Source organism: Drosophila teissieri, chromosome 3R (genome assembly GCF_016746235.2).
Source record: "Drosophila teissieri strain GT53w chromosome 3R, Prin_Dtei_1.1, whole genome shotgun sequence".
In the NCBI taxonomy this organism is placed as follows: domain Eukaryota; kingdom Metazoa; phylum Arthropoda; class Insecta; order Diptera; family Drosophilidae; genus Drosophila; species Drosophila teissieri.
The window spans coordinates 10,350,015-10,370,799 of record NC_053032.1 but is presented as its reverse complement, the minus strand read 5'-3'; the positions used below and the strand labels follow the sequence as shown (position 1 = coordinate 10,370,799).

General features: G+C 43.6%; 2 protein-coding genes across 10 annotated transcripts in view; both read left to right on the top strand.

Annotated features, from left to right (window-relative positions):
- Window positions 1-20,785, top strand: part of LOC122622511 (cubilin) — a 50,363-nt gene that overhangs the window by 16,845 nt on the left and 12,733 nt on the right. For all 9 annotated transcript variants that reach the window (XR_006326301.1, XR_006326302.1, XR_006326303.1 and 6 more), the window contains one exon: window positions 2,334-3,050. Coding sequence is in view for 6 of the 9 variants with exons in the window: in XM_043800991.1 (XP_043656926.1) it covers window positions 2,342-3,050 (709 nt within the window). In the remaining 3 variants the exon portion in view is untranslated. The remainder of the gene's footprint in view (window positions 1-2,333; window positions 3,051-20,785) is intronic.
- Window positions 5,194-14,366, top strand: LOC122622516. The gene is made up of 2 exons (XM_043801001.1): window positions 5,194-5,493; window positions 13,749-14,366. Exon 2 carries the CDS (start codon window positions 13,810-13,812, stop codon window positions 13,918-13,920), a length of 111 nt encoding a protein of 36 aa, XP_043656936.1. The 5' UTR covers window positions 5,194-5,493; window positions 13,749-13,809; the 3' UTR covers window positions 13,921-14,366.

Below are 20,785 nucleotides of genomic sequence, written 5' to 3'. Positions count from 1 at the left end.
AGTGTGTGTTTAAAACACGACGAACATTTGAATAAACATTAGCGGCAACAAATTGCAATTTATTTGCATCGTTACAACGGCCACAGTGGCTATTACTTTTGACTGCAATTAGCATTTTACAGTGCGGCCGAGTGCAGCGAATAATTTCCAATTATGCGGCATGCCACATGTGCCTGCACTCGCAGCGTTGACAGTTCGCAAGTCGCAGTCCGTGGTCCGTAGTCCGTAGTTCGCAGCCGAGTCATCCTGGCCATTCTGCCTCCTTAATTATTCAGCAGGATACACACATGAGCTCACATCCTTGCCATCCTGCCAGCTGCCCGGAATTAATGGATACAGCTGGAACGTAACAGAAAACACCACTCAGCCACACAACCCTGCCCTGCCTTCAACGCCCGCTTTCCCCATTCGGAAAAACTCCAACACTCCGCACTGAACATTCACCTAGTTACGCATACGCCCTGATGACATTAGTGCAACATTGCAGACAATTTTCGTTAGCAAAATGGGAAAGCCACCGACCACCGGCCAGCAGAGGACCGGTGGCCGAAAGACGAACATTGAGAAAAATTTTAGAGGTGCATTTAAATTTTTAATTCAAAAATAATCTCTCCTGACTTTTCACTAACAATTAATATTTTAAAGGGGACAACTAAAACTTTTTTCTCATCTCATGTAGTATTTATTACATATGCACCTTTAAACTCGGCGTAACAAAGTTTTCGAAAACGTTAGAATTTGCTAAAGTAGACCGAATTATAAATAGTAAAGTTAATGTTTCCAGAACTAAACATCTAAACAACGTTGTAGCATTCATTCGTAGGGAAATGAGGATTTAAATCATGCTTTAAATATTTATATATACATCTGTAGCTATCTAGTATTTTTCTCAGTGCACAAGCTCGCCAACACCCATTCAGCAATAGACGTGTGTGCGTGCATCGCAGTTTCACGTTGATTACGAGCACTTTATGGCTCCGTGCTACGTGTGGGCGTTGCTGTTAGATGTTAGATGGTTGTTGGATCTGGCCGAGTAGTAAGAACATAGACCTGATGTCTATGCGTTCATTGTTGCAATTTTTACTTTATTATCAACGTCTGTAATCACTAAAACAACAGGAGCAGCCACCATCCAGCCACAACAAGGATAAAAGTAGTCGGGGGTTGATGGTTGGCAAACTTGTTTCGGCGTCTGTTATTGCGGCCAAAAACATTTCGAGTGGCGGAAATTTGATAAATGCCTGGCCTGACCCAATGGGCGTGGCATTGCCAAGGGCTTATCTCCAGTGTACTTGTAGGTTATTTATGATTATTTCGCATATTTTTATGGCTTGCAAATGAGGAATGTGTATGCGACACAGCGGCGTAGTTAGGTGGGGATTTGAGGATGCAGACGCCATGGAAGTTACACTCTATTTCGTCCCAAGCATACAATACTCGTACATATATAAGGAAAGGCTAACTTTGGTCAATTTCTTATCACTTCCTTGTTATGAGAGTCATCGCTTCTGTATGTACATATGTCTGTGTAAGCTTTTCCTTTTAACAGTTCGATAACAGCGAAAGCTCGTAGCTTACAGTTATATTGATATTACGTTTACGTAGATGTAACCAACAGTTTACAGTTTCAGAACTAAAAGCTTTTACGGTGTAAACTTGCAATCCCTTGCAGTTTTTACACGAGGATGTAGAGCGAAAGCACGGTGCTATAAATGTTGCCATTCTATACAGATCCTAGTCCTAAAAGTGCATTAAAGCAAATAAACAAGTATTTTTTATAAATATTTTTTATATTTGGCCAACTTGAGCTCATTTCTGTTGTAGAAAAAGGAGCAAGGAACAAAAAACAATACCAAAAAACATAGTACCATGTTATTTTTTAGCATAAACTAAACAGTAGTTTTTGAGAAAATAAATTTAAATTACAAGTTAAATTTGGTCAGCTTCAGCTCACTTCCTTTGTAAATGAAGCACACAAAACGCTGAAAAACAAACATTAACCCTCAGTCAGAACCCATTTAAAAAAGAGAGTCGGGGATTTGGCTGATTGTAAAAAACAGCAAAAGGATTGCCCGTCGGCGTTAACCGAATGGGCGTGCCAGTGGAAATTGATTAAAAGAACAAGAACAAGAACCCAAATGCTTTGTGATGCTGTCCGCAACCCTTCGGCGTGTAATCCCTGCAACAGCGTCTTTGGGATCGATAATCAAAGCGATTGGATTATCAAAACTAAATGGCGGTCAGCTTGAATTGTCTATTTACAATGCACACTGTACTTATTGGTTTTTAACATCGATTTAATGGCTTTGTTGTCGTTTTATATCTCATTCCAGGGCACAACATGGCCTCAGCACAGATACGACATTTCTATAACACACCAACAACAACTTCTTCAACAACAACACGACAACCTTTACAACAACAGCAGCACACGAACAACTGCAACTGCATCAAACGGAAGCAATTTCAAGACGATACGTTTCTGTGCCACACACAAACACAAAGCGAATCAGAGGCAGCAGCAGCAGCAAGAGCAACAGCAACAGCCACAGCAACATTATGCCAGTCCACACTTGCGACAGCAGCGACATCAGCAACAGGAGCAACTGCAACTGCAACAGCAACTGCAGCAGCAACAGATGATGTACCAGCCAGCGAATGTCGGCAGTCCTGGACCACAGATGAGAACTCGGCCAGCGATAGAGACACCCAGCACAGGATGCGAGATCCTTTGGCCGACGGTGCTGCAGGCTGCGATGTTGCTGTTGTTCCTGTCGTGCAGCGACAGCAGGACCTGGCTGATCCTGCTGCCTCTTTGGTCGCTTCTACAGGGACTTCGGAGCAGGATCGCCGCGCCACGAGCACTTGCCTATCACGCCTATCTTCCAAAGTCAGTCAGGACTCTACGAAACAACAACGAAAGCTCTTTCAACACGGCGCCGCCACAAAGGACTGCGCTGCTGTCGGCCTCCTTACGGATATGCAAAAGTTTGCACGCTCTATATTTCCGCTGGTCATCATCTTCAATCTGCTGCCTTTATTCTATGCAGGTAAGTACTCATTAAAATGTTATTATAGTAATAAATAAGCGGTTTGACTTTGTGTATTTTATCAATTCTGGGCTTATAGTACTAAATGCAGTATCACTTTAACAACATCAAACTTTAATGGTTCGCTCTGCTAAAAAATATGTAACTCTCAACCAACTCATGTAAAACAATTTTCCTACGTTTCCTATTTTCCTAATCGCCAAGTCTCGAGTGTCCACTAGCTCGCTTTTAGCCTGCCAGTTTTAAAGACCCCACTGAGTGCTTACTGTAGTCGGCTCGGTTGGTAAATAAATAATTGAAACTGTCGATGAACATTTGCAAATCTGGCCAAACAACAACTGAGCTCATTATTTATGTACGCAGCCAAATATGTATCGACTGCCAAAGGCAATGGAAAAGAATTTAATGACCGGCAAAAGTGAGCGTCCCCGGCAGGAAGGAAGCAATCCGCTCCTGCACCCCGTCCCCGCCCCTCCGGATCCGAGTTTTCCTCTTTTCCATTTCGTTTTTTCAAACTCTTTGTGTGACAGTTTTATAAATTTTTTCCACACTGCAGGCTGGTCATTTTTCAGAGCACGCACAAAGGCAAAATATAACGAAGTTGGGGTCAGACGAGGTTGAGGCCGAGAAGACAATGCGCTGGGCGCTCTTAATTGCTTCCCAGCCGCAAAAACAATAACAGCATAAACGGCATATTCTAGAAGACCCTTTTTGAGGCCTTTGTGGCTGCTTTAGCAAACTTATTAATTAAACGCGCTCATAATTATTTAAGACAAGCTGCCGCCGGAGCAAATTCAATCTGTGATCATTGCCCGATAACCAGAGCTGCAGTAATCAGAGTTAGGAGGAGAATCCCCTGCTCAGCTGCCTAATGTGGCAGAAGCGAAGGCAAACAAAAGCGGTGCCATTTCAAAAGAAATCAATGACAATTCGTTAAAGGCCCCCCCGGGGTAACCGCTCTCCAATTTTCCACCCCATCCCCCAGGACACTTCCCAGCACATCATCGACATTTGAGCAGCGATTAAAGACAATTGAAGCCGCAGATGCAAAGGCAACAGCAGTCTGCTTTCTTATCAGTTGGCAGAGCTCTCTGGCTTTTCCACTCTCTCTCTATCTCTCTCTCTTGTGGAAAAGCTCGCGCCTGCGCTGCCAGGCCGTCCGTGTTATCATTTTACCAGAGACCAGATACCAGAGACTGCCGCTTATCAGTTGGCCAGTGAATGTTTGCTGGGTTATCCCGCCTTTGTTTGGCCCAAATAAATCGCTGACTTGGCATGCCGGACGGAGCAGGGAAAGTCAAAGACGCCAGTGCCCCAAGCACAGGTCAAAGTATCTGCGATTCGATGGCGTGGATGCCTTGTACAGCAAGAAAAAAACACACTCCCATTTATCTTGGGCGACGTTTTTGCCCTAATGAGATTTGCGCCAAATTAAATGAAATCGAAAATTAGGCGCGCCGAGTTCGTTGGCAATTTAAACTGAAGCCGCGCGGAGGCGGCAATTATCCGCACAAACGGCCAAACGAAAGGAGCATAATGAGCGGAAGCCGAGGTTAAACAAGATTCTCACCTGTCAGCTTTGGCCCCTCCTGATGGCCTGCCACCTGGCAGCCTGGAATCTGCCACCTGCCAGCTGTCTCGAGTGGCGGATTTGGCTTTGGATGGGCGATTAAAGCGCTCGTCGGCCACTCGAACAAACAGAATCGACGGCTCATTGAGCCGCAGCGAAATGAAATCCGGGGGCAAACAACTTGAAGGATCCACTCGAGGAAGCTGTGCCAAGGAGTCCTGTGGAAGAAGTGGAACAAGAAGTGCACAAAAACGAAATCATAAATTCAATTTGATTTATTTCACAGCCGTACTATTGGCGGTGGACTAACAAACGCCTCTCGATTCAAATGGCAGAGCTTTCACTTGATGTCATCGCAGGGTGCTCTCTCGCTTTTCCTCCGAGTTTTCCCACATTTTCCGACTTCACTCTCTGCCTTAAATGCCGTGGCAGCAGCCGAGCGTAGTCAGTCGATTTCTGTCGGCCGTGCGGCACACACACGCAACTCGCTTCTCAGCCAACTCAACCAGCTCCGGATTCCGCTTGCCACCAGCTTTTGAAGCGGCATTACATCGCATCGCAACGCGTCACTAATCGCATCGTGCGACAGGACCTCGAATCAGTTTTCCCAGCAACGCGCGCACTTTTCCCGCCTTGGACCTCCGATTAGGGTCCGCTGTCCTTTCCTTCGCTGTCCTTATTGCTTATTGCTTCGGCCTTTGCATTTGCATTTTAATGTTTGCTTAAGCATTCCGTTTCGGTGTCAAAATCCAAAGTCCAAAATCCGGCCAATCCAATCCCAATCCCGGCGATAAGGAACGGAGAGCTCAACGCGGAATTGTTCGACACAAAAGTGAATTACAAATCAATTGAGAAAGCCCCCGGCAGCGAGACGTAAATATTCAAATGGAACCTGAATTACATATTCTTTTGAAATTGCCTTGGCTGTGGTGCACAATTGAGATATTCGGGCATTTATAAGATTGTGGAGTGGGCTATTTATGGTGATCAATAGGGGAAAAAGGCTTGGGAGGTAATTCCAAGACTCAGTTGGTGGAATTAAAGACTTAAGCATCACGGTCGCTTACAATTTAACACATTTAGTCCAATGATCGACTGCAAATTTGAAACCTTTTTTGCGTGTAAACAATTTAAAATGTAAATGTTTTTGAGAACAAACCAGCCTGGCAAACAATTTTAAATAAGAATACCTTAATCATTGATATTTATTGGAATTTCCTTGTATAACAACTAATATGAGAGCCACTAGTGTTGCGTATTAAATTATTTATTGCCACACTTACAATGCTGCGCTTCCATTTAACATCAGTTTATGACACCTATTCCTTTGACCAAACGAGAATGGCCATGTAAATTGATTCTCGGAATCGGGCCACATGGCAATACTATTCATCGAGAAATTCTCATTTAAGCGAAAAGGGTATTATTTGCATTGAGCGAATGTTCCTAGGATGAGTTCATGTTCAAGCGAACTCGCCGTTTTCCAAAGCAAACATACAAATGCGTTATTAGTTCACATGCACAATAGCCATACATTCCTAATCGGTAACCCTGGGTGCTTTCCTTGGAACGTCCTTACACAGGAGGGCAATCTGGGCAACGAAAGGTTACAAAACGAACTGGAGGCAGGCAATTGTTGGGGGATTTACAACATGGCCCTCGTATTGTTTGCAATGCAGCAATAAGTCCACACACAGACACACATGATAAGTGCGGAAAAGACCGAAGAAAAGGGGCGATGGCGATGGCGATGGAGATGGAAATCTGTCCACGGCAGTCATGACAACTTCTGCAGGGTCTCACCTGTTTCACCTGTTCGCCAGCTGCTTAATTGGAGCCACAGTCCAAGTCCGGGCGAACTTTCCGATTTCCGTTCCTGCAACGCGTGCCACTGACAAGTGACAGCTTTGATTTGGGGCATGGCTAAACGCATTGCCCATCTTCCAATTTGGTACTTTATAGATTAGAATATCTTTTGGTTCGATCCTAAAACGGCATTTATCAGCGACATACAATTGTAATTACACAGTATAGTTGCAGAAGTCATTTTCTGTTTTTTTAGGTAAAATATTATTTCAAATGAATGCAATTCTTTTCAAGAGATTTATACTTCTAATTTAAACGTTAGGAAGGTTGTTATTTTTGTTCACGTTTATTATAAACCCCCCAATAACGACAACCAATTATTCTAACCGAATTCCCAATATTATAATATATTTGTAAACATTTTGTAAATTACTTTCGTTTTTAAATTCCGCTCACGTTTCATTATAAGCGGTTTTCTATGGAGGTTTCATCACATTCTCAACATGCCAATTAGTTACTCAGACCTGCCTACCCAAAATTGCATCTTATTTGTAGTAATAATTACTCACGAAAAGCATTTCCCCAATTTTACTCCGATGTGTATCCACACTGTCTACGAGTATCATCAACTGAAAGTGCTTTCCATGTTTCTTTGCTATATGCAGCAGTAAACGTAGAAAAAGTGGGATCCACTTGCAATTTGCATGCAGTTCGGCAATCGCTGCGAAATTGAAACGTGCCAAATGTGCAAACAGAGGGCCGCAATCGTTTCCCACCTTGTTTGGATAGCCAACCAGGTGATAAGCAAACATAACCCAAAGGGACTCCTGTGAAAAGTCAGCGGAGGCTGGAAAAACTCAACTCTTTTTCGCCAGCTGAGGCACTGCCACTAAATCAGGCTACTTCCACCGGGTAATAGAGAGATAAAATTTGCTACGTGTGGAAAATGTGAAGAAAAAGGTGGAAAAGGTGGGAAATGTGGAAAAGGAGGAGAGCCGAGTAACTTTGCAAATAATGTTACCCAGCCACTCGAGTGTTTAGGACCCTCACGCATAAATTATTTATTCATTTGCCGTCGCCGGGTTTTTATATGCATCGTTAAAATTTCTGTTTGGGATCTCAAAGTGAATTTTCGGGACCGGAGCGAGCACCTTTGACCCGCCCCCGAAACGGAAATAGGGTTTTTACGTTGGCTATTTTATAATGAGCTGCACTGGATTCGCTTCCAGGCTGCTAACCCGTTGCTCATATGGTTTTCCTTTGCTCCTTTGTTCAATTTTCACTACTGCAAGCGATTTTCCCGCCGGCTGCTCACGAGAAAAGCTACGTGCAAAACGGCGATGAGTGCTGGGCGTGGTCTCCAGCTCCCAGCGAAAGTGTTTATTTATTTCTGTTTGCGCCAGCATTTGAAATAAAAATAAGTTTTATTTCCGCTTTCCCGTTTGCTGTTTGCTGTTCCCAGCCAAAATTATAATAATAGCCTGCGGGTGCGGACCAACGTTGCGTATGAGCGATGTTTTTTCAAAATATTTCCCCATTCAAAACGCCGACTCGAAACTAATTAGCGCCCTGTGCCGAGTGCTGGTTGTTTTGAAGGCTTTCTGCAGCAGCTTTGGCTTTTGCCAGTAGAAAGTAGCCAGCGTGTCCACGTCATGTGATATGAGCTGGGAAAATATTGTTAGAAAAATGCTGCAACTTTTTCATTACATCAACTTGACGGCTGCGAAGTGAAAACTTTTTAGCAACCAGCAGGAGCAGTCGGAAAAGCGTGGAAAAGGGGAAAGCAAGAGGCTTTGCCAGCTGTGGATGCTGTTCCTTTAATTTGTATTTAGTTAGCGGACGATGCTAATGAGTTTGCTGATTAAAAAGGGACCGTCTTTTGATGTGCCACCTCTGGAATCAAGTTTGCACAAGGTTTACGAGCTTTAAGACCTTATTAACCGGCGAAAAAGAGCCATAAATTATTCGGCATGCGATCAAACAATACTCGCAACCTTCTAGCTGGCATCTCCCGCCAGGAGATGGGAAAAAGCTAATAGAAACTGGCTGAGCCAATCAATTACGAGTAGTTCCCAAAGTTGAAGTCATTCTCACTTAGGTACAGCCAGTCTATCAATCTTCTAATCTATCTGAACGGCGCAAATAGCCAGCTAAAGTTTCCCCCTTCGCATTATGAATTTATGGACCGTGGGGTAGTCGAGTGAAAACTATGCCGATTTCAATAAAAATCATTAACCGAGCACTCACAGACCGATTCGATTAAGTTTCTGTGCGGGCGGGCAGAACTTTCCGACACATTAAATATGAATGAAATGGCACGGTAATTAAGCCTAAACACAGAAAGATAAACAAACCGCGAATGGTCGTAAAATGCTATGAGGTGGCGCCATCGAAATGAACTTCTTTGACCAAACACATTTCCCATCGAATTATAAATAAACAGAGGCTGCCACAACGAAATAAGCGGCGACAGGAAGCCAATTCAAATAGCCCGAGTCAGCACTGTTCGCCAAATACCTTATTTCCCATTTCTAATGGAAATGGCATATTAGGAGCATTGGGCCTTGGGCCTTAGGCTTTATGGCTGATTAGCCAATTTGAATTTTCAATATTTCCGGGAATCTTACCTTCTGGTTGGTAAACGCGAAATATGCCAGCGATGTGCTGCTTACAAATTCGCATTGTTTCCGCATCTGAGGAAAATGAATTCATTTAGCTAGAAAGATGTGGCTTTAAGGCGGGAATTTCATTAATCTTTGTCGCGTTTTCCTTGGCATATTAAAATATCTCTTTTGTGATACGTGAATGCATATAAAACGAGAGACAAACGAGAGTCCAGCATCTTTGTGTAAGCTTTAAAAATCTTCCTCATAAAAGCCAACGTGAAACATGCAACAAGCTGGGTCAGGAAGCGGGCCACAGCACCAGAAGAAGGCCGCCACCCACCAGCTACTGTGTCGAGGCTATACCCACACACTCTTACTGGCACACACACACGCACACACACACTCCCACACACATGCCTGCATACGAGTATAAGCCCCATTCATGTGGGATACAATGAGGCCCAGACGCTTGTCCAAGGAACTAAGACAAAGGATACACAGAAATCAAGTTTAAGTGCAGTTGAAGGCGGAAACGTGAGCCTCACATGTGCACTGAGAGAAACCACAGGACCACATTTCAAATATACGTCAGGCTAGCTGATTCCTGATAAATATTTAACTATTGCATTAACTCGTGATCAATTCAATCGAAATAGTATAGAGCTTCGTTGGTAATAAGGAAATCCTTTTAAGGCAAAGTTATATATGGTGTTTATATCATATTTCATTTACACCCGTCTATTTTTTCTATTTAGTCTGCTTATCTGCTTAAATAAAACATGACACCAGTAAAGTCAACTTGAATAAATAGCTGACTATTAATATCATACTAAGGGTATTAAAATTCGAACAAATGCCTTTTCACACAATAAAATAAATTCATGTAACATGAATGCAGAAATCGTACCCCTCATCTATCTATGTAATTGCATTTCCGGCTCGTTACCACTCATTAAAATAATTTGTTTAATGAACAGATGACAGGGTTTTCCCTGTTCTACATTTTGCACTGCCTCAAAATGGCCGGAGTTGCACCTGACTTTGTATTGGTGGCTGCTCTTAAATCAGAGACGTGCACTGGTAGTTGCCAAGTGCCGCCTAAACAAGTGCAATTATTTTAATGCACTTTCGACTTGTGACATGGCAAGACAGCGCAACAACACGGCGACAGGCTTAAAGCAGTGCTCGAGCATTTATGCGGCTATTGTCCTGCCACACACACACACACACTTTTGCAGGGCCACAAAGACAGTCGCAATCGGGAGCACACAGTCACAATCCCAGGCACAGGCACAAACACACGGCACTCGGCGGAGAGGACTCCTTGAGTCGCATCTGCCAAGGTCGCGGCGTGCAGTTGAACTTGACAAAGGATAAATTTGCTCAGACTCGCTCGGCATTCGCCTGGCGGCTTTAATTCTGCATGCAATTTCATAAACGTTTTGCTCCCCTCTCAGTTCGCCAAGCCCGTGCAATTTTCCATAATTTTTTTCTTTTTTCTGCCCGGGCCTGGAAAGTTAGGCCAGCGTTAACCCTTCAAACGATTCGCTGGTGAAACAAATTGAATTTATGTGCCAGCGCACACGACGGCACGCAGAAATGTTGCCAACGTCACTGGCAGTGCCTACGCACTCCAGGGCGCCACCCTTCTGCCCCTTTTCCCCGTTTTCCCTGTTTTCCCCACGCATGCCACCCCTTTGGTGGCCACGACATGGCCCATTTGTTCTATGACCTCTCACCCTCAGCCACCCGTTCGGTCCTCTTGCCGGTCGCAGTTCGCAGTTCGCCAGCATAAACAAATTTTGCAAATGTGCGCATAAAACTTACGAAATTGCAAAAATTTATTTTATTTCACAGCACAAACACACATACTCGTATAGAGTGTGGCAGTGACAAGCGCCTTTCCTTGGCGTTTCCTTTGTTATGAGGGGCTGGTATCCTGTCATCTTGGCCTTCTGCGTTTATCTGTGTTTGTGGCTCGTCGCCTTCTGGCGCTAATTTAATTAAGACTCATAGACAAAGAAGCCTGACGGACCGACAATATGTGTCAGTGCAATGTGTAGTAAGTCTTTTCAAGTGATTCCGACCCGACATCCCTGCCCACGAGAACTCAGAAATATTCCACAGAAAACCGACAATAAGCAGATATAAAATAAATATCATTTCGGCCTTTTACCGTCAGTCATAAAACACAAACGCTGGCAATTCAGTCAAGTACTTGGGCACGTTGCGTATACGACTCGTTGCCTGGGCGATGGCTGCATTTCATTTAATTTAACGCCTGCCGCTCGGCAAATATGATTTTATTGATGGCCTGCGGCTTACATGTGTAAGCTAAAAATAAACTGATAGATTGACTTATTACAACATAATTCGCCTGCTGGCAAACTGGCGTGGGAAATTTTAAGTTTTTGTGAATTGCTTTTTGGGCCAAATTACAGGTACGTGTGTGTATGCGGAGGTAAAGCAGACAGAAGAGCATAATTTATGCAGGTAAAGTGGGTTTTAAGGGAAAGGAGAGCGGAGGATGAGCATTTCATTTCATTAATATTAATTGACCAATTCAAAGGGACGGCAAACAAAGACCAATTGAGTCACGAAAACCAGCCGTAAGAAAGGCCAAAAAGTCAGTTAGTTCCAGGCTTACTTATAGCTTTTTTAAACGCACTCAGAGCCGGGACAAATGGGCCCAAATAAATAAAAATAAATATTTAAATGGCCAAGCCTTTTATACTCGAATTTGCACAGCGGGCAGCCACTAAGTGCGGCGAATCAAATGGAGAAATGGCAACTGCCACAGACATTGACAGGACCTGCTGCTGATGCCAAGAATGGCAAATTATTGGCGTGAGCTGCTTAATTAAAAGGTTCTTTACGAAAACAGGACCTCAAAACACTTTCCTACAACCTTAAGCTCGGCGAATTTGTTGTCCTTTTGGCCCTCTGAAAATTCAATTCGAGTTGCCATTGATAACGACGGACAGCAGCTGTGGCCATTTGGGCGAGAACTGGGTCGGGCAATATTATACCCGTTTCTCGTGGAGTAAAAGGGTCTACTAGATTCGTTGAAAAGTAGGTAACACGTTGACAAAAGCGTTTCCAACCATAGAAAGTATATATATTCTTAATAAGGATCAATAGCCAAGCCGATCTGGCCATGTCCGTTTGTCCGTCGAGATTTCAGAAACTACAAAAGCTAGAAAGTTTAGATGAAGCATGCAGATTCCAGAGATGTAAATTGTCTCCACACTCTTTTGAATTTTTGTTAAATTTTTTAATTATGTATTTTACTTTTTTCCCAATCCTGTTCGTTCTGTTCTGTGGTTTTTCGTTCGCACTTCCACTAGCTGAGTAACGGGTATCTGATAGTCGGGGAACACGACTATCGGGTTCTCCCTTGTTTTTTATTCCATGCAGCTCACCATTTGGCACTGCAAAAACTTATCAAAGGTTCCAAGTTTTGGTTCCTGTTTTGGCCAGCAATGTCGGCGCCCATTCAATGGTGTCAGCCATTTTCACTTTAGCAAAAAGAAACGGCGATAAAGTGAACATTTATTTGATGACTTTATACCCTTCGAACGATGGCCGATATCTTGAATGCATGGTACGCTTAAACAAAATATGATTTGGGATACTTAATAATAAAATATTCGTACTGATTTTCCTTCGATACGTTAATCAGATGTAATCGCTTAGTTGGAATTTTTCATGTAGGATATAAGCGTAATGTATATTTGTTAGTAGTCAGATAAGGATCAATCTATCCATTGGCGCAAATAAATATATAAAAAAATAAATAATCGTGCAGCATGTATAAATTGACCTTTTTAAAAGAGCATTCAACGTTTTGCTAGAGCCGCGGAACCTTCTCGCAATCAACTCGATATTATTTTTATGTTTTATTTTCGCTTTTCAATGTATCGAATGGATGGCTTGTCAAGTTTTGTTTCGTTGTAATTGAATTTTTGCCCCCCTTCGGAGTGGCGCACAGCAGCGATAATTAAGTATACGTGTCGTAAGCCCGAGCTGCCATGCCAGGACTCATAATGCACTGGCAATTATTGTCGGGCTGGCGGCAGATGAGCAGTGCAGCTCAGCAGCTGAGCAGCTGAGCAGCTATTAGACAGGATAATAGACACTTGAAATTGCATTCGGGTGGAGGAAAGTGCAAGGACCCACTCTCTCCGGCCGGACAGGACAGCATTAATCATGTGTCAGTGGCAGACAAAGGACTCGGTCTCTCTGGGACAGCTCGGCTCGCCCTTATGGGTTGTGATTTTTGGCCGAATCCCCACTCGAGTCACTCTTGATGAAGTGCGTGAGGGAGCCGGGTGGTGTGAGTGGGCATGGGCATGGGCATGGACAAGGGCATGGGGAGGGATATCACACATACGCACTGCTGGCGACAAGTTTTGGGCTGTCCACAGGCTGTCGGGCATTTCATGCACAGTCGAGCGGCTGATAGGCAGCCCTCGCAATTTATGGCAGGCAATTTGTATCTGTGGGTGGTTGGCGATAGCAGATAGGTGGTGGTTATGGCATTTGTCAGTGCCATTCGTAGTGGGTGTAGGGGGTGGGGATTTATGACAAGTGATGGCCCAGTGGATCGACCGATAATCTCTACTGTGCACAGCCAGGCAATCTCAATCTCAATCGCAGTGGCACATATGCAAATTTGCCAATTCCCACCTCACCTTCTCTCCCAAACAAATACAGATAGAGCACACATCGAAGCCAATTCAAAAGTGAGGCACTAGGAAGCAAAAAAGAGTCCCGCATGAGTAACAGCGCCATGGTGGCCGTGGCCATCTGCTGCATCCTCGTCCTGCTAGCCGTCTTCATCGTGATCATCATAGTGGTCGGCCAGACCATCGAGGAGCCCAAATGAGACATGCTCCAGCTGGGACCTGGCAACTTCCCAGATGGATAACAGAGGCCCCCTCAAAATTGTTAGCTTGCTGGGGCCGCCAGCAAAAATTTCGTTGCCACCTCATCAGCATCTGCAGCATCCGCAAAATCATCATCAACATCACTTTCACCCGGCTGAAAAATTAGCAGAGGAAACAGAAGGATCAGGAGGAGCAGAAGGAGCAGGAAGAGCAGGAGAGGAGCACGTGGAGTGGAGTGGAGTGGAATGGAGGAAATGCGTCCCATCGTCAGTATCCATTGGCTGTGATGTGAAATTTTTTGAATTTGTGAAGCAAAAATCAATCGAGAAATCAACCCAACACAAAAGGAGCTACTAAATTTTGGAACATTCCGCATCCTAATAACACAAACATCTTCATGTAGCATTTCTGTGTGTTAAGTGTTGTTAATATAAATGTATATATAGACACACAATCTATGAATACAAAAATATATAGATATCTAGACATACTTACGTAATTATATATGGATATATAGATATATATATATATGTGTAACCCAACCGTCGTAAAGTTGCGTTCTTTTTTATAAAAGTGTTGTTAACAAACCGATTTTTATTGATGTTTTAAAGATGTTGAATACAACATATATATACATGCATACACACACGAAAGTGGAATAAGTTTACATTAAAAGTCCAGCGATGTCAGAATTGATGAGCGGAAAACCTGGGAAACAGAAAATGAAACGATTAAGAATGGAAATGAATGGAATTTGGAGAAGCAGGACAATAGGGAATGCAACTGGAGAGCTCAATTGTTTAATATACCGTAAGATCATATCAATTCGGAATGATGCCAGCAATTGCACTTGTTAATTGCACAGCAATGAAGGTAGATCCCCTGTGGGATTCTCAGCGGGAACTGGAGCATAGATATAGCTGCTTGAATATATGGAAGATATGAATTATATAGCAGAGGAGATATGCATTTTATATATCAAAAACTTTTGGATAAGTTTTACGTGTACGTGTACCTAGGAGTAGCCACATCTCGTGAATACAATATAAGCTGTTATCAACTATGAAACTTACTCACTTAAAATCAAATGGACTAGGAAACTTTAAGCCCCACAGACTATAATTTAATTGGACCCCAACCAAACAGGCAACTACTCCAATTAAATCAATTCAACGCAGAACGTACGTGCGCTCTAAAGGATAATAAAAACAACTTCCACTCAATTCGACTCAATTCAGTTTTAATCAATGCAAATGCCAGACTCTGCGAACACAATATTCAACAAATGATCAACGCGCGGCGCATAAATTAATATATTAATTAATTACAAACATCAACAAAAGTGGTCGAAGTCAGAGAAGAGAACAAGGTAAGCCGAACATTTTAACGTGTTGTAAAAAACGTTCTGAATAGTTTCAAAAAAGTGAAAAGAGACACTCTTTGAGGCTTAAAGATACATAGATGGACGAACTTAACGAGGACGAGGACGAGGGTGGGCAATAAAGTTTCATTGCTGCTGGGGCCCCTGTCAATTTGATTAAAATTGATATGCCCAGTTAATGGGGCAACTGCAGTCGAGGAAAGTAACCCATGTAGTTTGGACGGACCCGATCCCAGAGGAAACTCCAGGATGCCGGACAAAAAGTCAACTTGATGAGTATTTCCACCTCAGTCCGCATCAAGTAATCATAAAGTGATGGAAATTCAATTTACACAGCATTAAATATGGCAAAAATGGGGCAGCCTTGTGGGTGGGTGGCAATTTATGTGTGTTTTCATGTTTTGTGTTTGTGTGGTTTATTATTATGCAGATTAGGGCAAGTTCTACCTTTACCTTTTGGCTTTGTCCCGACTTCATCCACTTGATTTTCTGCTGTGTCCTGGGTGTGCATAAAAAGCCGCCCCGAGCAGCTTGAACACGCCCCCTGCCCTTCCGCCTCGACCTCCATATGCAAATTACGTTTCATTTTGAATTTGTGCTACCTTTTTGCCACACACACACACACACCCGCCCACCTGCACACCCGCACATCCGCACACTCGCACACTTTATGGCCATTCAATTCCTTGGCCAAATTGAAGCTGACGGCAAATGTCACGTTTTATGACTGCGTTTGCATATCAACAGTGTGCGAGGTGTGTGTGTCGAGGGTTTCGAGCTGCATCCGCTCCTGGAAGCACACTCGAAATGCTCGAGTGCCTATCTGGTTTTTCACTTAGTCGGCATTATGCAAATGCGGCGCTGCTTCCAATTTCAATTTGTTTGTTTATGAATTGCTACTAACACAAATTAATTGTCCAATTCCAGGGCAGATCGTGGGCGGCGTTCGGTGGGCGCGGATGTGAATCGCTATCGCAGTCTGATTCTGCATTTGAATCTCAATGTGAATCTGTATCCAAGTCCGAATGCGACAGTGCGCAAAAGCAATTACCCAAAGGAAATTGCTCAATTAGAAAGTCGAAATCGACAGCCAAACTAAAACACACAACAACTGGCAAAACAGGGGCGAAGGAGACAGATTAAACTAAACGACGACCTATTTAAATACATTCACTTTCCAAGATCTAAAAGGACGAGATTTAGTAGTTAAATATAAGATTTTAAATATGTGGCTAAAATTCACTTTTAAGTGCATGGTGATACACTCCCAACTTGCAGATAGAAATGGTCGATTTATGAAATAATAATTTGCACAATAGCTACTTTATTTCCTTTTTCTCCTCTTTTCAATGGCTAGAAAAAGTTGTCTCCTTCAGTGATTTCGCCAAAGTAGAACTATCTCATTATTTTCGATTACATTTGCATGATGAAGGCCTCACAATGGCAGCCAGATGCCAGATAGCTCTAGGAATTGCAGTCAGCAGTCGGCAGTCAGCGATGTGTAAAGCGCAGATAGAAGATGTCCACCTAATGTTGGCAGGACCAAGGACGAAGTGCGTGGGGACGGGGAATAAACTGCTGCCTAATGACTCGAAATTTAATGCAGTTTTGTGGAATGTAGCAGAACCAATTGGCTGGCTAGTTTTCAGGGTGGATTTTCGCAGCAGTCATGGCCACGAAACTGGAGTGGCCAAAATGGCGCTGAGTCAACAGCCAATTAATCAATTTAGCCAGCCCTCAAGCTGTCTAGGCCATCAATTTAATGTGGGCACGTTAAGAACAACGGTCTTGTGTTGCCGGGATGTAACAAATGCCAACGTTTTTAAATCCAAATTACAGCCGTGCAAAATGATTCGACAACAAACAGAGATTTGGCCCACCCAACACACACAAGGGGCATATTTTTTATCTGTGGCACATTCCGGATGCTTTTGTTGCTTCGAAGCTGCAAGCTGCTTTCGCTTTTTTGACCGTGTCGCTACGCATTTTAATGCCGCCAGCGAGTCGGGCCCAGATTTATGCCCATTTATTGAGCATAAGTGTTGGCAATTTATGAACCAGCCGCGCCCAGTTTCCCCCCTCCCCCCACTCCAAAATGGCATTTTAATAAGCGACTAAGAGTCTGTGTGTGTGTGTGTGTGTGTGTGTATGTGTGCTGTCGGGCGTCTTTGTGCTGAAATGAAGATTTATAAACCGCCACGAGCTGTTTTTCAACTGCCGAAAGTCGGGTTCAGCATACCCATAAATCTCCCACAGAATCTTGTTTAGTTTATTGAATTATCAACGGGCGGATGTGTGTGTGTGTATCTGTGTGTGTGTGCGTGTGTGTGTGCATGTAGGCTTGACATTGTCTGACATAAAACTAAAGGAAATATCAAACACGTGCGCCAGTCACAGGGCACTTATGTAAATACATTTCCCCTTGACATCCCCGCAAACGTTTATATTTATAGTTTTATTTGTCTAAGGTTTGCCGGAGCGGCATTAAAATTTGGTCCCGTTTTCTACTTATCTACATCTCGCGTATTTTCCCCATTTCCCATACAATCAGATCGCCTTCCACGGCACACGCATTTCCACTTAATTTTCCTGACTCATTTAAATAAATTTGTTTGGTTTCTGTGGTCTTAAGTATGCGGGACACGTTTTGGAGCAAATCTGTGAAAAATAATTTTCTGTAGCATATTTCTGGGGCCGACATCATTGACTTGCAATTATGGAAAACGCTGTAAAATGAATGTATTTCTTTTCAGTAAGAATATAACGTATTCTGCCGGAAGACCTAGAAAAACTTTTCCGAAAAATAATAAGGTCCAGTGGCGCAAAAACCACAAGACCACACAGGAAAAGAGAAGTCAATGAAGTGCTGCACTTGGAATGGCAAACCGAAACACGAAACTTGCCACACACACACGCACACACAAATACACACGCAGCAACACCGAAGAAAAACAACAAATTAAAACTTTAAGCTTCAAGGCGCCGCAAAGGAATTATTTCAATGTCTAAAATCTTAAAATTGACAGCAGATGCTGCAGAAAAGGGGCACTAGATCAGGGTTACGGCACAGTGCAGGCCACTTCAGAGGCAGCCCCATCGTGCAGCGTGCAGCGAGTCCAAATGGGAACCCGTGCCATCCTACCATGCTGAAACCCCCTGCGATGTGCACTTGGCATCAATCAATAATTGCCCATTGAAGGCAGCTGCTGGAAGACTAGCTGGTTGGTTGGATTGGGTTGGGTTTGGTTTGGTTGAGTTGGGATGGGTTGGCTGCTGCAACTGAGGATGCCACGCCATGATTGATTAGCGGCATGCAACACGAGGTGCTTCAGCAGAAACCCGACTAGACAGCATAATGTAGCGCTTATCGAACTGAGTCCTTTTGCTGCTCTGCTGCTCATTGCGCCTCCCACCTCCCCACCTCCTCACCTTCCCTTCGATCCTTTAGTTCCTTTCTTTTCCGTGCCAGGGCCACAGGACTGGCTGCTGGTGATATTGCATTGTATCTTTGAAATCGCCTGCGCTGGCAGGACACTCAAGGATGCTCGAGTGGCAGTCGGTGTTCTTATCCGCCCCCTCAAATCTCTTTGACTGCCTCTTGCATTTCCATTATGTCAATTTGCTCCTTCTTCTCGGGTCATTTAATTGCCATCCCTTATTAACCTCTGGAAAGATGTGAGATGCATCTGGCACCTTTACACTTCAAACTTACGTTGTGGGTGCCATTTTTTCATAATTATTTAACTTAGCTGCCCTCGCTACTTGGGATGTATCTTCAAGATACGTATGATATTATTTAAATCTTCATTATTATGGGATTACTGTGAAGGCCATAGATAATTGTTTCCCGTGCAGCCCTTTCATCTCGGAAAATCACTTAATACATATTGACTCTTTTTTCCCTCTTTCGTTGCAGGTACGTTCGCAAGAGTCAATCAACAGCGTGAGTAGCAGCCACAGGCAATTTTATTATTTGCCACTTATCGATATAAAAGTTCTTGGTTCGACGTAGTCAAAAGTTCAATGTTGAAGCGGCCCTCAATTGCAGGCATCGAGTTCAGGGATCTCGGCAAAGTGCATAAATAAATGCAAAAGAGTTTAGGCCAAAGCCAGAGGACGGATCTCAAGTGGACTAGAAGGTTGACCAAAAGTTGGGCATAACTTGGGCTGCGAGTGCTTTGGGTTTCGCTGTGGCCCCCGGGGCGTATGCATGATATTAATTATGAATTTAACCCGCTCGCCAGAGCCATTAATGAGCTTCAAGATAATCACTTGAATTTAATCACCCTACTAATTGGCCATAAATTAGTCTCAATTTACCTAATAGCCAGCGCAAATATGCACTTAAGACCCTGCAACATAATATGCATAATTATGCCAGCCACCTCCCATTCGAATTAACCAGGCCCGAAACGAGAACCAAAATCCAGCCTTGAGTGTCTCGAATGCCAGCTGCGTCTAAGATCCCCATCCATAGTCATAGAATCTCATCATCATCCTGGGCCATCAGCACTCACCTGCCTTCGTCTTAATCAACGCGTTTTATCGCCATGATTTTATTTTTCGGCCTGGAATAAACTATTAGGAAAACTCATTTTCATGAAAATCCACTTTAATTGCTGTTACTGTTGTCGGCGTTTTGTTGCCAAAGTTGTTGCCATTTTCCCATCTGGGGTTTTGGTTATGGCAGCAAGCCAGTCAGATATAATCCACTGAGGAAATACAAGGTATCTGCAGTGTGTGGTTTACAATTATTTCCGACGAAAAATTCAACCTGAAAATAAAATGTTTCGAAAAGCATCTGCTTAAAAACTGCCGAAGAACATGACATGATCTTTGCAAAGTTCTTGTCGCAGTGTTTTGATTTGGCATAAAACAATTGGAAAATGCTAGCATGACAAGTGGAATTAGCTAGTCGAGCTTGTCAGAAATAAAATGTGTCAACTCAGAGCAGCCTCATAAAACATTAAACACTGCAGCCTGTCATCCGCTAAGCTTTCGTCAGGATTTTCTCTCAGTGAGCCCCTCAAGAATCCGTGTATCAGAACGGCATTCCAGGCAGCAATAAAACAACATAAGGCGCTGTGCAGTCTCTCTGGTTTTGGGCCTCGTATTTGGTGAGCGGTGTTACTTGTAAATTTAACGCAAATTGTCTGTAACACGAGCTCCTCCACGAAGGTGTCGAAGGGGATGCCGGAGGCAGGGGCAGGGGCAGGGAATGGGAGCAGTACTGGAGGATGGGTCTGTGGTCGACTGGTTTTGGGGAAGGCGCATACAAGGACACTGTGGGTGGCGGTGCCGACAGCAGTGTCAGCCATTAAATTTTCAAGAAGTGTGTACTCGAGCAGGAAACCCGGGCAGACAGCAGCAGGCGGCAGGATCAGGTGATGGGGAACTTACCGTAGTAGACAGCAGGAGCCACTAAAGATTATAAGTTCAGAAGGGCGACAAAAGTGTCGCAGTGAAATGAGCCCGTAAAGAAT

Excerpts from the sequence above, each read along its gene's own strand:
- LOC122622516 (XM_043801001.1), top strand. The coding sequence starts at position 13,810 with ATGAGTAACAGCGCCATGGTGGCCGTGGCCATCTGCTGCATCCTCGTC.